At 35.6% G+C, this 16,931-nt stretch overlaps 1 protein-coding gene and 1 long non-coding RNA gene across 2 annotated transcripts; one reads left to right on the top strand and one right to left on the bottom strand.

Annotated features, from left to right (window-relative positions):
• Positions 1–248: 248 nt before the first annotated feature.
• On the bottom strand, positions 249–12,053 carry dpp4 (dipeptidyl-peptidase 4). Its single transcript, XM_082138633.1, has 26 exons — positions 11,749–12,053; positions 11,479–11,563; positions 10,183–10,275; positions 9,775–9,869; positions 9,269–9,343; positions 9,140–9,192; positions 8,916–8,985; positions 8,297–8,417; positions 7,993–8,147; positions 7,806–7,900; positions 7,594–7,726; positions 7,408–7,446; positions 7,228–7,326; positions 6,953–7,023; positions 6,823–6,876; positions 6,616–6,743; positions 6,452–6,499; positions 5,447–5,545; positions 5,299–5,368; positions 5,013–5,207; positions 3,395–3,449; positions 3,109–3,208; positions 2,948–3,006; positions 2,717–2,789; positions 1,275–1,348; positions 249–1,011 (listed from the first exon to the last, which is right to left on the bottom strand). The coding sequence occupies exons 1-26, from the start codon at positions 11,749–11,751 to the stop codon at positions 922–924; spliced, it is 2,232 nt and encodes a 743-aa protein (XP_081994759.1). The 5' UTR covers positions 11,752–12,053; the 3' UTR covers positions 249–921.
• Positions 9,820–16,013, top strand: LOC309475766. The gene is made up of 2 exons (XR_014197837.1): positions 9,820–9,893; positions 15,661–16,013. It is a non-coding gene; the product is annotated as an uncharacterized lncRNA (long non-coding RNA).
• Positions 16,014–16,931: the final 918 nt, after the last annotated feature.

Below are 16,931 nucleotides of genomic sequence, written 5' to 3' on the forward strand. Positions count from 1 at the left end.
ATATACTATTATACATAATTACATTTTATTAATAACTTAAATATCCATTTTATTTATTAATAATACATTAATTAAATAAATTAAATTAAATCAGGATAACAAAAGTACTAGTTTAACAAGTTTAAGTTATGAAAAATTATTTTAAAAAGAGGCTTTTTGTAAGATTGAAAAAAATATTGAATATACTTAAAACTTTTGAATATGAATATGTAATGTGTAAACTTGTAAATGAGTCACAAACAATTGAGTGCATTTATAAAATTTATTAAAGATCGAAAAAAAACTCTGATATAGTAAATTCATACAAATTATGGCTTATAATTTAAAGGCACATGAAATAAATATTTACCTAAAAACTCACGAGATTACTTGATACTCGACAAAAGCTTGATGACAAATGACTTGAAGTGTGAAAATACTTAAAAAAAATCTATTTCTCTTTTTGAATTTAATGATCAAAATATTAAATTCATATATTTTATTACTTTCTTTGTGTTCTTTACATTAAACTAACAGGTGGCGATGAACTTGACATGGAAAATACACAATATTGCTCTCCCCAGCATACAAAAGTGATTAAAATGATATTAATAATCAAATAATCAAATTATTTTTAATATTTTTTGGAAACATAATTTATTTTTCCTTCTTTAGCTAGATCATCAAGCTTCATGTTTATCCAGTATGTATGTATGAATTTGCTTTTTCTGATGTACTATTTAAGATCTAATCATGACTCAGTAGTTCAGACTGAACATTTGAAAGTGATAAACGTGAATAAACGGAGTCTGTTATTGCAACACAGTACAGAAGGATTCAGCGGCTGCTCATCGGGGGTCACACACGCGTTTAAGAGTGTGAAGTGGTCTGGAAGTAACGCCGATTCAGTGCCGTGGCTTCTGGGTGGAAAGTTGCACAACTTCAAGCAAAGCAGTTTTTCAGAAAGTGACTCATGTGAGTGTACAAGTGCTGACTGGCCGATCCGAGACCGTGGTCGTCATCAGTGTACCACTGACAGAGACACACAACAGAACACCATATATGTTATATATATGCATCTAGAACCATTTGAAACAATATTTACTCATTCTTTTAAAAATGCTTTGCAGTGTTATTGAGCATATTTATACCTTAATAATAAATAAATAATACATTATACAACTAAATATTCGGATTAATTGTATTGTAAATTCAATTATATATATATATATATATATATATATATATATATATATATATACTATAATTTATTAGAACAAATTTGCATGAATTACCATTGCATCAAAGTCCACGTCTTCATCCACGAGCGCTTTAGAGATCTGAGCAGCTTGTTGGAAGTGAACATTATCTAAAAACAGAAAAGCACAGGGGGAAAAATCTAATCGATTAATCACGATTAATGACATCTAACATAAAAGTTTGTGTGTGTGTGTGTGTGTGTGTGTGTGTATATATATATATATATATATATATACACATACATACAGTATGAGTTTGTGTGTATATATAGTTTGTAAATATATACATATATGTGTGTGTGTGTATATGTGTTTATATGTAATATATGTACTATATATATATATATATATATATATATATATATATATATACACACACTACCGGTCAAAAGTTTTAGATCGGTAAGATTTTTAATGTTTTTAAAAGAAGTGTCTTCTGCTCACCAAGGCTGCATTTATTTGATTAAAAATACAAACAAAAACAGTCATATTGTGAAATATTATTACAATTTTAAACAGCTGTTTTCTATGTGAATATATAGTTAAGTGTAATTTATTCCTGTGATCAAAGCTGAATTTTCAGCATCATTACTCCAGTCTTCAGTGTCACATGATCCTTCAGAAATCATTCTAATATGATGATTTGATGCTCAAGAAACATTTATGATTATTATCAATGTTGAAAACAGTTTTTTTACATTTTTATTTCATGATGCTATAATGAATAGAAAGTTGAAAAGAACAGCATTTATCTGAAATCTAAAGCTTTTGTAACATTAAACACTACCAAAAGTTTAAAAGTTTGGGGTCAGTAAGAATTTTTATTTAATTTTTTGGGGAAATCAATCAATCAATAAATCAATACTTTTATTCATCAAGGATGAGTTAAACTGATCAAAAGTTACAGTAAAGACATTTATAATGTTAGAAAATGTTCTTTTGAACTTTCAATTCATCAAAGAATTGTGAAATTTTTTTGTACACAACTGTCTTCAACATTGATAATAATAATGAATGTTTCTTGAGCATCAAATCATCATATTAGAATGATTTCTGAAGGATCATGTGACACTGAAGACTGGAGTAATGATGTTGAAAATTTAGCTTTCATCTGAGGAATAAATTACATTTTAAAATATATTAAAATAGAAAACATTTTAAATTGTCATAATATTTCACAATAATACAGTTTTTTTGTTGTTGTTTTTTTTATCAAATAAATGCAGCCTTGGTGAGTGGAAGAGACTTCTTTTAAAAACATTAAAATCTTACCGATCTAAAACTTTTGACCAGGAGCATATATATATATATATATATATATATATATATATATATATATTTTTTTTTTATTATGTTAGATGCGATTAATCGCGATTAATCTATTTGACAGTGCTAGTTTTCACTTTAACATCACATCATCTGGGTTAGAGAGAGAGAGAGAGAGAGAGAGAGAGAGAGAGAGATGGGTCGTATCTCACCGTCAGCGGTGCCGTGCACCAGGAGGTACTGGACTGATTTAAAGTTCTTGGCTCTTTCCGTCACTGTGGAATTCTGCAAGAATAATAACATCCCATAAATCCTCTGTGACGCAGCTCTTGTGCTTTCCTCTCGTGAGTTATTTTAGGACTGACTCACGGTTCTCTGCGACGTCATCATGGGAAAACCACAGATTTAATCAGACAATTGTAGAATTTAAGAGGGTAACTTACGTCATAAAAGGCCTGATTCTCCGCCGGCGTGAGCATGTACCTCTCAGTGTAAATCGAGTCTGGTGGAAGTTACAGTACAACCGTCTTATCACATGATATCAATGAATTCGGGGTGAAAAAGTTGAAAGCACACTGAGATTAGGTTGTTTACCGCTACATACCATAATATTCCCATTTAGACACCGGAGCGACAGCAATACCGCATTTAAACACTCCACTCCCGGCTCCCAGGACCATAGAAGTGACGTAACCACCGTAAGACTGTATCGCAAAACACAGGATTACAGATATAGTGGCATTATGTAACAAAATATTATGTAATGTAAAAAAAAAAAAGTGCCATTCATTTTAACGAAACATAAAACAAGAACTATTTTCAATCAAAACATCTCTCAAAAAAACTTTGTTGGGTTCATGATATTAAATATTTCTGGTAATTAAACTTACCCATCCCCAGATGGCAACCCTGTTTTTATCTATGAAGCCCATGTCGATAAACTGTCTGAAGATGAATGAACAATATCAGCATGTCATTTTTAATCATTTAACTGCAAATTTACATGATATTAAATGTAATATATGATTAAAATAAGAGTGAAATTTTGCTAATATATCTCATCTCACTAAAAAAATTTTTTTATTGTAGAGATATTAGAGCATTGCTAGGAGGTTGCTAGGGTCTTCTAAGAGGTTCTTAGGACACTGCATTGCTAGATGGTTTCCAGGGTGCTATAGGTGGTTGCTAGGGCATTGTAAAGTTGTTAGGTGGTTGCTAGGGTGTCACTAGGCGGTTCTGGGTAGTTAGTAGGATGTTTATAAGTAGTTTCTGAGATGTTCTGAGCAGTTGCTACGTCAATTTGGGTGGTTGTTGGGGTGTTGCTAGGTGGATTCCAGTGTGTTCTGAATGGTTTCTAGGATGTTGCTAATTGGTTGCTGAGGTGTTCTGGGTAGTTGCTAGGGCATTATTCATTAGTTTCCAGGGTTTGGTTTTTTAGGTGGTTGCTAAGACACTGTTAAGTTGCTAGGATGATACTAGGTGTTCCAGGTGGGCATTGCTATATGGTTTCTAGGGCATTATTCATTGGTTTTCAGGGGTTTAAGGTGGTTGTTAAGACACTGCTAAGTTGCTAGGATGATGCTAGATGTTTCGTGTGGATGCTAGGGCATTGCTATATGGTTGCTAGGGCATGGCTATATGGTTTCCAGGGTGTTCTGGGTAGGCAGTTGCCAGGATATTGCCACGTAGTTGCTACATGGTTTTCAGGGTGTTCTGGGTTTTTGCTAGAGCGTTGATAAGTGGTTTCCGATGTGTTCATGGTGGTTGCTAGGACGTTGCTAGGGTGATCACAAGTATGATGTTAAATTTCCAGGGTGTTCTGGGTGGTTACTAATATGTTGGCAAGTGGTTTCTGAGGTGTTCTAGGTGGTTGCTAGGACGTTGCTAGGGTGATCACAAGTATGATGCTATATTTCCAGGGTGTTCTGAGTGGTTACTTGTATGTTGCTACTAGGTGTTCTAGGTGGTTGCTAGGGTGTTGATAAATCATTTTCAAGGTGTTCTGGGTGGCTGCTAGGACATTTCTAAGGTGACTTGGGTGGTTGTTAGAGTGTTGCTAGGGTGATTTGGGTGGTCACTTGGGCATTGTTAGTGGTTTCCAGGCTGTTTTGGGTGGTTAGTAGTATAAGTAATTTATGAGGTGTTCTAGGTGGTTGTTAGGGCATTGCTGGGTTGCCAGTGTTTTCTAGGGTGTTCTAGGTGGTTGCTAAGTAGTTTCCAGGGTGATCTGGATGGTTGCTAGGGTGTTGCTAAGTAGTTTCCAAGGTGATCTGGGTGGTTGCCTACTGGATCAAGTTAAAAGAGTCTAGATATGGATCCTTCAATGTAAGTCCAGATTTTTTCTTCATTTTAACATCCGCCAGTTGAAGATTGTATGTCAGATTGCCTAGTAAAGTAACAGCTGACCTCTACGCAACAAGACACATCGTTTGATGAATCATTCATGTCTGGAGCACAAATAACATCAAAACGTATTCAATTGAGAGCAATGTGGACACATATTTGTACCTAGCAGCCGTAATCTGATCCTCGACTTCATAAGTGCCGAGTCGTTTGTAGAGGGCATGCATGATTTTGTCTCCTTGGTAACCACTTCCTCTACCATCAAAGCTGGCCACGATCACTTTCTCCGTGCTGGCCAAGTATGTGGACCATCCCACCCTGAACCGGAAATCTGACTTCTGACTGCAGGGGCCCGCATATCTACAGGATATGAAAGAATCAAGACTGCAGTGTCCATCCAAACCAGATCAGAGTTCACAATCAGATCACAAAAAAAATGCAGCTAGCTTACACGTCAATAAGCAGAGGATATTTTTTGGATTTGTCGAATTTGGGAGGCAGAATCATCTGGTACCAAAGGTCTGAGGGGGGGGGGGAAACATAAGATTAGGATTTAGAACAAACATATTTTCTGAGTTATCCTGCAGATTCAGCCTTACCAAACTCTCCGATCTTCAGCGTGCCGTGCGTAACCGACGGCATTGCGATGCTCTGCAGAGTATTTTCCAAATCTCCGTTGTCTTCAAGAACTCTCACCTCTAAAAATGATTAAAGAAATGAATTAAGGCCCGTTCACTCCAAGAACAATAAATATATAGATAACTATATTAGCATCCACACCAGCGGACAATATCGTTCTGTTTATTTTAAGCGCGCACTGCAGATTTGTCATCTGGCTGTTTAAATGCTCAAGCTCTTCAAAGTCTGGTAGATTCTGATTGGCTGTCAATGTTTTTTTTATCAAGTCAAGTCAAGTGCATTTTTATTGTCATTCCTATATATAAAATGTATACACTGGAACAAGATGGCGTTTATATATATATATATAATTATCATTTTTCTGCTGGATTTTTTTAAGTGATTCCAATTAATCATTCCTTTGTGCCATTATCATTATAGTTGTGGTGTGGTCTCTACTATTCTTTTATATTTAGAACGATTTTTACAACTATATCTTTATCATAATTGTTATAGTTAACATCCTGGGTGTGAACGGCTCTTTTATCAGTACCAGGAATTAAAACAATTAGTGATGCACTGATATTGAAATTCTACCTGAAGCTGATAATTTATTGGCCGATAACCAATAAATCATATTATAAATTGATCCTATTTTGTAAAAAAAAAAAAATATTTTTTATAATTAAGTAATAAATTCATGAATACAGAGAAACTCCCTCTCAGTGTCATCTGATGTCATCTGATACAGATCAATTTAAAAGTCAGATAACTGAAATGGTCACAATATATTGTGCATCCCTAATAAAGATCATTTAGAAAAGCAATTTTCCAGAATTTCAAGACATGCGTACAAAATAGTAGAGTAAATGGAATATGTTGTAAAGTAAATGGAATATGAACCCATTTACGCTAACCGCTAATCTGTGCGCAAAGTAACTGCTAATGGCACCAATGAAACAGTTGATTTGAATGCTTAGCCCTACCTGTTCCATCTCGGCTGTTTCTCAGTGTATACAGAGGCAGTCCAGGCCCTTCGGAAACAAACAAATAACAGGACTTGGGAACGTTTCATTGATTTTATATGTGCTTTATGTACTTTGCATATAGAGAAGTGGAATGACCTAAACAATGAATATACATGACGTACCAGAACAGCTCATGTAGTAGTAGGTTCCTTCAGCGCTAAAGACAGCAGAGTTATATTTGCACCGGTCCGCATTGAGAGTACAGGTCAGACACTCCCTCTCTGAATGAGCACCACCATTTATGGCGATTCTGCAGAAAGAAAAAAACACATTTTATTTAATTTTTCAACAATAAAAATGCCTGATTGATTTCAGACTATAGCACTCACTTGTAAACGTTCCTTTGGCCTGGACTCGCATTGTGTTCGTTACTTACATAGTATCTGTCGAGAACAGAGAAAAGAGTTGAGAAAAGAAACCGGACACTCAATGACAGACTTTTCTAGTAAAGTAACTTACACGGCATTGCTTGTGACTTTAAGGATGCTAATGACCTCCCACTTTCCGTTAGTCACAAACGTTTTTTGTATCTAGAAAACAATATTGGATTATATATATATTTTTTAAGTAAAAAAGACAAAAATCGAAAAAATACAATAATATTTTTTAATATTCTAAAATGTAAATATTCAATACATATTAATGCAATCATGAAATCAATTAAATGTAAAGCGTATTAATGTATTAATTAATACATTACATAAATGTATGTAATCTATAGCTTGTAAACTCACTCCATTGAAATAAACAAGATGCTTAAATTGCTCCTCGTTACTCAAAATGTGATAGCAGCTGTTGCCGTCCGGCCGAAAGACAGGTTCATCTGGAGAGAACTACGAAAAACAACACAAACAAACAGACATAAACATTGCATTCAAAAATCATATGACATTTTGTAATCAAATACTTCATACCCGGCCAACCCAACCAGTACTGCTTGTGATAATCTGGTTCTGTTGAAAAAACACACGAGAAAAAAGAAGATTATGCTTCAGTTGATTTATTAAAGGAGCCATAATCTACACTTTTGATGCTATAATTTTGTTATTATTGTAATATTTATTATTGAACCTCAAAAAACACTCTGAAGTTGGTCGTACCAGTGAACTTTCACTCCAAGTGCCACCATTGAAGTCATACGTCTTCAAACTGACATAGTTCTGTGATCTTTTCTGCCACTGGACTGCAATTCGCTCATCTGAGGCCCACGTAACAGTGCTCAGGTAGTGCTCTCTGTGATAAAACATCTAGTTTTATGTCAAATTATTATTACATCTGCCTGAAGATGAAGAACCAATCCAAAACTCCTTACCCCGCACCAACATCACTAGGGACCTGGACTTCCTCGACCACGGATGAGTTTGAATCGAACACAAAAAGTTTTACAGTTGGGTTTGGGGTTCCAGCCTTGGAAATTAATGAATGGGAGCGTAAAAAATGTGTACAATACTGTATTGTGCAACATCACATTTTGCACCGTGAAACTTAAGGTCTTTTACCTTGGGGTACGGTATGAAGACCGTATCTGGATACTGTCCTTCTCCATACCATGTGTACTCGATATTGTGTACTTGAGAGTCGTTAAATTTGGCGTACGCCACAAACTTCCCATTTGGTGACCACCACAAAGCAAAGTTGGTGGAGAACATCTCCTCTACAGAGAAAACAGATATGCAAGACCACTTAATGGTGTTTTTTTGGGATAATTTCTGGGTGAACTGTTCCTTTAAGTCTTCAATATGTTAATGACCTCTGTTATGATTGGTTAACATCCATCCGCTTCATTAAATATGCATCTCTTACCCTCATACACCCAGTCAGGAATGCCGTTGAGGATCAGGTTGTGGGCTCCGTCATTGGTGACCTGGATAAATGTGGAGTTGGGAGATTCCTTCACATATACGTCATTCTTCCACACAAATGCCTGCATGGATTAGAGAAAAACAATTATTTTATGTCTGCTCGGAATTTGTCTGCAAAGGGTGGAGAACAAGGGCTAGAAAATTGTTGTATTAATAAATCGCAGAATTTGCTATCTAAATGTTTCACAACAACAACAACAACAACAACAAAAAATCTTTGTCATGCAATAGGAAAAATTTAAAAGAATTAGCTTAGGTTAGCAGCAGCATTGCTACTAGTTAGTACTGGAACATCAGTACACCAGAATTTGTTGTAAAAATTTGCTTGTTACTGGAAAAGCTAAAATGTAGTTAGTGCTGCTACTTTTAGCTAGCTAGCACCAAAGCATGTATTAGCATATGCTAGTGAACCTAGTTCTTCATAGACAGAAAGAACAAACTTTTATCAACCGATGACATGGCATAAACTAGTGAAATGAGGACAATATTGATAAGGTTTTACGACATGTACATGACAGCAACTTGTAAATGACACTGTGTTAAACTGATAAGATACTCACTAGTTTGTGGCCAGTTGGAGACCACGTTAGGTACTGGATTTCATGTGGGATATCTGTATTTATAAAATCCCTGAAATAAAGAGAAAGTTAGACATCTTCAAAAAATACAAAGTGATCATTGATCAAAGTTATGAAAGATATAGAGATCCATAGCATGCAGTTTGTTAGCATAAACAGTTAGCTAGCTCAACAGACCAAATGTTTAAAAACATTAGTAAACAAACCCTTTTTCCAGGTCGTAGATGGAATACGATGCAGTGTACGAGTGTCTCCATAGCTGGTGAAGAAAGCCAATATTCAACATTGGGATATGATTAATAATTGATTACTCATCAAAGCGTTTCATTGATTACCTTAGTGTAGTTGCTCAGGAAACAGACATATTTTCGATCGGCTGACACCATATAATCGAAAGCTCCCACACGGGCCTGATAACACCAAAGACAGACAACTGTTGTATATTTAAAGAATCGATACAAATGTGCATTTACATTTACAGTTCTGAGAACAGCGCCCCCAAAAAAATCCATAAATACTGTGTAAAAATTGTTTAAAAAATGTGCTGCTTCCCTGTGTAAAAGTCTCCGGCATGATGCTAGGGTGGTTTTGAGTGCTTTGCTAGGGTATTCTGGAGAGTTGATTATGTGGTTGCTTAAAAATGTCTTTCAATGTGTACAAATATGTGATTTTAGGGTAAAATTGTAAATCGACATAACGGAAATCACAAGTCTGATTGCTTTTAGTGTGTCATGGTTCACATTCGTCCATTCAAACTAGTATTTAAAACACCACTGTGTTTTTATATTTAGAAAAGGGAATGTGTGGTAAAAGCTCTAATAGCCTATGCAAAATGTCTTACAAATATCTGTTGGCTCACGAATTCACTTCCATTTCCTGTGGTTGCGTTGATCAGAAGCACTGAGCCCTCTCCTGTCTTGTGAAGATATTCATCATCTGCAGGATAAATTGTGCAGAAAGGTAACAACAAATTATTGATTTTATTACAAAAAATGGCAATATCCACTTACAGACATTTACTTACAAAAAGCACATGTTTTTTTTGGACATGTTACTATGTAAATACCATAGTATACATGCACTTACAAAAAAGTACTATGGTACATGGTATATTTAAAAGTACTGTAGTATTCTCATTTGATACCGTCGCTGTACCATGGTACAGACACTGTATAATTTCTATTTAATAAAAATGTCTAAATTTGCAATGTAAATAAATATTGAGCAAATTTTCCAAAACTCATAGTACCTGAGACCCAGCGCAAGTTGTATGACTTGGTTCTCGCTGTGCCGTTGAAGTAATCTTCTAGAGTAAATGTCCTCTGGGTTTCAGTTTTATTATCTGAGAGAGAGAAAGCGAGAGAGAAAGTGAGAGAGAAAGAGAGACAGACAGACAGACAGACAGACAGACAGATAGATAGATAGATAGATAGACAGACAGACAGATAGATAGACAAGTAGATAGAGGGATAGATATAGATAGATTGATAGATGATAAAGTAGACAGACAGACAGACAGACAGACAGATAGTTAGTTAGATAGATAGACAAGTAGACAGACAGACAGATAGACAGATAGATAGATAGATAGATAGATAGATAGATAGATAGATGATAAAGTAGACAGACAGACAGACAGATAGTTAGATAGATAGACAAGTAGACAGACAGACAGATAGACAGGTAGATAGATAGATAGATAGATAGATAGATAGATAGATAGATAGATAGATAGATAGATAGATAGATAGATAGACAGAAAGATAGATAGATGATAAAGTAGACAGAAAGACAGATAGATAGTTAGTTAGACAGACAGACAGACAGATATAAATAGATAGATAGATATACATACAGATAGACAGACAGATAGAAAAGTAGACAGACAGACAGACAGACAGACAGGTAGATAGATAGATAGATAGATAGATAGATAGATAGACAGACAGACAGACAGACAGACAGGTAGATAGATAGATAGATAGATAGACAGATAGATATACATACAGATAGACAGACAGATAGAAAAGTAGACAGACAGACAGGTAGATAGATAGATAGACAGACAGACAGACAGACAGACAGACAGACAGACAGACAGACAGACAGGTAGATAGATAGATAGATAGATAGATAGATAGATAGATAGATAGATAGATAGATAGATAGATAGATAGATAGATATTTATTGAGACTTTTCTCAGTGAATGTGTTGTATAATACACACGTGTGTTTGTGCATTATAAAAAAGTAAAATCATTATCTGTACAAAGTTCAAATTCGGGGAAGATAATGTCCCAGATAAACGCTGGAAAGCGTTCAGCCTCTGAAAACACTGGATGTAAACACTCCCGGAGCCAGTCATCCTACTAACTATAACATTACTTCATAGAGGAGTGACACTTATAATCAATGACTAACAGTTGGACATTTACAAGTTTAACATGAAGCAACAGAGCTATCAATCAGAAATCATGATTTCATAAGGCATATATAAACGTATCTACATAAACGCAGATGGATTTATCCATTTAAAATCACCTACCGTTGAGGAAAATTGCAGTTGGAACGGCTATTAAGACAACGATCACTACGATCCCAAATGCTGCCAGAAGCCATTTTTTAAGATCCTAAAACATGTCAAAAAATAACCAAATCAAATAAAAACCGCTATAAATCATACAGGACAACATACACAACACCTTGATAGGTAGGCTACTCTCCAAATGCGCTTTTACGCACAACTCTCTAGAAGTTAAAAAGCGCAATTTACAAACTGTGCACACAATATTTGCACTATTTAACACTTACTGACCATCTTAGAGTGAAATGCGCGAGTCTTGGTTCAGAATTCCGTTATTATCCAACGCAATTCTGTCTCTGTTGCGCGCGCGGACGCTCTCAAGAGTCGAACAGAGCAGGAGTGTTAAATATTACCTCAACTTTGCTTGTTAGGGAAACAATAAAGTGGTGACAGATTAAAGTTCGCATTCCTCTAAAACGCGGAACCTTACTTAATCAGTGAGACAGTAATTTCTCCGTAATGCATGTCAGAGTAATTAAGCTGGTGTGACGTTTTGTGCACTAAAGATAAAAAGTTTCCTCAAGTTTAATTCACTTTCCCTCACAACATGCCATCATTCCAGTGTCCTCAAATATGCATGCAATGCAGATCGTATTACATCTGTTTTTTTAAATGTTCAATATTTGCATGAATCATTCATTTGCATGAATCATTTGAATCATTCTTTTGAAACGATTCACATGAATGACCATTATCACTCGGTCGAAAAGATCATACAAAATACTGGATAAAATTAATGTTTTTAATAATTAACAGTCGCATTATTGTGTGTAACTGGTGTGTTACTTGTTTGTTATAAAAATGTTCAACTAACAAATATTAACTATTATTTTACAAACGTAAAATTAGAGACTACTCATAATTTAAGTAATGACTCGACTGGCTCATGAATCGATCTTCTGATTCGATTAGGCTAATTGAAAACCGCTCAAACGAAACGATTCGCTAAATGAATCGGACTTCCCTGCTTTTCACCTAAAACTGTTCGTAAATTAATATATTATTAAGTTTACCCATCGAAGCATTGAAATGTACATTATGTTATGTTAAGCATTTAGTAATTAGCAATGTTTGATAATGCAATGAATAAAAATTAGGCCATAGGCAATGACATTTCACACAATATTTCATAAACTATCAGAACAGATGGGAATACATTAGAATAACTTTTTTTTTAAACCTAAAAATAGCATAATTTTCTCCATAAACCATATGTAACCTTATAGAAAGCCGGCATTCCCACGCACATACTGTAAAGGCCTGTTTTCTGACACATTTACAGCAGGGCCCATATTTGCCACTCAGACCATTACATTTATGATGGTCATTGATAAAGCAAATAATAAATAATATGAGAGGTGACAGGCGCACTTCCCCCTCGAGTTGTTTGAAAGGAAATGAAGCGTGTGTTAGAACTCTACTGCCGTCCGCATGCCCCATGATGAAATCCAACTCCCTGATTCAATTTAAGGATTTGATAACACAAATACTACACCAAAAACATCTCAACATAATTTAACTCATTAAATCTTTAAAAGCAATTCTTAAAATCATGTAGGCCATACTGGAAATTAGATCTCACATGTTTCTACATTGTTTAATTAAGTCAAAATGGACTTCCTCCCACATTATACATTTATTTCCAAATATTATGATTCAGAAATATGGCTAACACTTATTTTTGCCATTAAGTATGATGTACTGCATTGATTTTCCATTCCGCGGTTGTTTCTTTGAAAGAGTGTCAGAGAGTGTATTTATTTATTTTGGTGTCTAAGCATATGCTTCCTTTGGGTGTGGTGTTGAATGCTGGATTGCAGTCATGCACTGTGTAGTTGTGTTTTGTCGAGAGTCAATGGCTGTTTACGTTGTTGCCACTTCATTTAAAGCCACAGAGGAAAGAACAACTGTTGGACAACTAGCCAGAGGGAACTGCAGGGAAATTCGATGACAGGAATTTCCTGGCAATTTTTTGTATCTAAAGAGCTATACATAAACATTTGCATTATGCTTTCGACAGATTCTTTAATTCAAAGAGGCTTCCCAGTAAACAAAAATATGTTCTAAGAATGTTTTTTCTTGCAATCTCACTTGTCCATCTTTCCATCTTTTATGATTTGGTGACTAATTCGTATGAATTTGTACGATCCCATTCAATACGTTTTCATATGATCTGCTTATGCCCCACTGATAGTTAGCTTTAGGGGTGGAGCTTCATGCTTACTTTTTTCTAAAACAAGTACGTTTTCGTCCAAATAACTGTACAAATTAATTAGAAATCGCCACATTGCATGAAACGGAAGTTGCGATAGTCTTTTCTTCCGTATTGTGACGTATATCTGAGTGAAGCCACTTCGCGAACAAGAAAAAATGTAGGGCGGGGCTTGATTTTGTCCATGGGGAATTGATTGTTGGTTGTGGTTTGCTATTGGTCGATTTCATGTGAGTGACAGGTTGCCCCGCCCTCGCGCCAGTAAACGCATCATCAGAGAAGAGATGTCACTCCAAGAGCGAGAAGTTGTTATTTTGATTAAAGATTACGAGGTCACATGCATTTATTGATGTATAAATAATTTATAATAAACTGCAATATTCCATAAAAATTAAGAAGTGTTAAGAAGTGGGTTTTCTCATGAGATTGTTTTCGATGGAATAAATCATTATGACTGCAACTACAACTAGTGACTTTAACATATATCAAGGGTTGAAATCAAAACGATGAAACCATTTCTAGTTTAAAATTCAAGATAATATAACATTGAAGATAACATAAGATTACTAAGGGCAATGTACTCTTTTCCACTGTCAAGGGCTGTAAAACACGACAGATTTCACAAAAGGTTTTTATCGTATAGGAGTGAAAGTTCACATCCATGTTTTCGAGACAGACACTTACTGTAATTACGATGCTAATTTTGCAATTAGCAATTCTCAGAACCAGCATGACTTCAGTTTTGACCAATCAGGGCTAAACCTTCTGATGCCACTGACTCCTGCAATAATGGAGCCGACAAGATGTGATGTCACAGAAAACAGACGGAAACAGTAAAAGGCTGTGGGACATTTTTAGCCTGTTTACAACCATTCTCGGAAGTAGATCTTTAAATTTCTGGCAGTGATTTGGAAAAAAAGCTAATTATGACATTTTACTAAATATTTCACATTTGCGACTTAGAAAGCTGGAGGAAACTTCAAAGTATGTTTTCTCTCCTATCGGCAGATCTTCAGAAATCATTTAACAGCAGACAACAAGGGTTTAAAAGCCTGTTAAAAGCTCAACAAATATCATAGTGTCTTCTTTATTGACTGCGCTCAGGTGGAACGGTCTCATCTGCCACAAAGCGGACTTCCTCTGCAAACAAATACACACACACTCACTTAAATTCGATCCGGCCTAATGCAGCATGGGCCTCGGCGCATTAAAACATCCTCTTACAGGTGTGGCACGTACAAAATTGTGTCGCTTTTAACAGGTGATGTGCGTTAACGACCTTCTAGCGGCATCAGTGATGATGTCACGGCGCTCTGCGTCCAGTGATAACTCGTTTATTAAAAAACATCATTATTCCATGACGCAATAATGAATCATAGCATTTACGAGTCTCCATCGGAAACGTAAAAGAAACCTGCAATTGCAGAGAAATCTTTTAAAAATTCTCAAATTATTGAAACATTTACGAAAATATCTCAGAGCCTGAGGACTGGGAAAGTCTTTGCTGGAGTTTTGGATTCGCTTGACAGGATGTAGGTTGTCTGTTATAAAACTGGACACATGTTTATCCAAGATAAGGGTCAGTCTGATGATAAGTATCTGAGGTTTAATGCATCAAAAACATAGCTAACATAAAACCGGGTTTGGCTTTCTACGTCCTAAAACATCATAACAAATTACTGTTGTGTATATATATGTATGGATTGTATTTTGGAAATAAAAAAAACAAGTTAATAATGATGATAATAATATTAGTAATAATAATTATAATGGATATGTTTTGGATGGTATATGGAAAACATTAGAATAGTTATGATCCTTTCCAGTCACCCTACTTCCTGTCCGCTTGATCCTATTCCACTCATCTCCTTTAAGCCTTTGCTTCATCAGTTGTTCCTACACTAACTCATTTCCTCAACACTTTCCCACAGTATTCAAACAGGCTCGGATAACCCCACTGCTTAAGAAACCCACTCTAAAACCAGCACTTCTAGAACATTACAGACCGGTAAAGGGGGAATCCACTTCTGCTTCAATGTATATCGTATGTAATGAGTGATTATAATCAAGGTATTAATCAATATTTTTCCTTCTAAATATCACATGAGTTGAATGACTTCTCTAAGCTTGTGAGATTTTCCTTTGTTATAGAAGTTACCAGTGTGATCACTGAAATGTTCTTTTCATGTATTCTCTAATGTCTGTATTTGATATCTGAATGCAGTAACAGGGCTTGCTTATTTAGCCCGGCTTCAAGAAATGAAATATGGAAAGATGTTTTGTTTGAGAAAGGTCTTCAACATGTTTCAATACATACATCTGCTTTTCTAGGGTTCTCTGACAACTATGGTCACAGGGGTCAATGAAGTCTATAGTTTAAGGGACCATCTCTTTGTTAAAGCCTTACTTTCCAGTTAGACTAAAGTGTAGTTATCCTTAGATAATGAGAAAGAATGCATTATCTTTTGAGAAAACTGGCCAAATCCAACCTTGGAAAAGCTGTGTATAGGTGTGTGTGTGTGTGTGTGTGTTAGTCTTCTCGGTTACAGGTTAAGGAACCACTGGCATTATTGGAGATTGACTGAGTTGTTGTTCTGAACATGTTGGCGCCCAGCAACCCAAATCTGCGACCTGGAAGGTCACAACGTGCCTAACTTCAGGGTCCGAGTGTCAGCTGCATAATCGATCGAGATATGCTTCAGTCTATCTGTATATGTGTGGAAAATTACTATGTTTATCTATTTCTTAGCCAATCAGAAACCTGAAGCAAGGCCTTGGTGTAGGGTATAACTGCTGTGATCTTTGTAACTGTAAATGGGGCGGCCTACAAACTCCCGTGTGAGTCTTGAAGCTGACTTCTGCTGATGAAACTGCAAATATCTTCAGTAAAACTTTTCTTCAATTTATTATAATTCTGACTCTGGGTCTTCTTTCAAACATCTGTTGTATTATTTTAATTTAATACTGTGAAGCTGCTTTGATACGATCTGTATTGTGAAAAGCGCTATACAAATAAACTTGACTTGACTTGACATCTGGTCCTTGGGTTCTAAACTGCTACCCCCTAACACCGGTATCCCTTCTTCTATTAATTGCTAAAACCCTTGAACAAGTCGTGTTCAACCAAGTCTCACACAGAACAGAACAACCTCCTGGACAACAACTAGTCTGGTTTCAAAAGCAGCCACTCAACTGAGACTGC

This window comes from Leuciscus leuciscus, assembly GCF_965113295.1.
Source record: "Leuciscus leuciscus genome assembly, chromosome: 15".
NCBI lineage: Eukaryota > Metazoa > Chordata > Actinopteri > Cypriniformes > Leuciscidae > Leuciscus > Leuciscus leuciscus.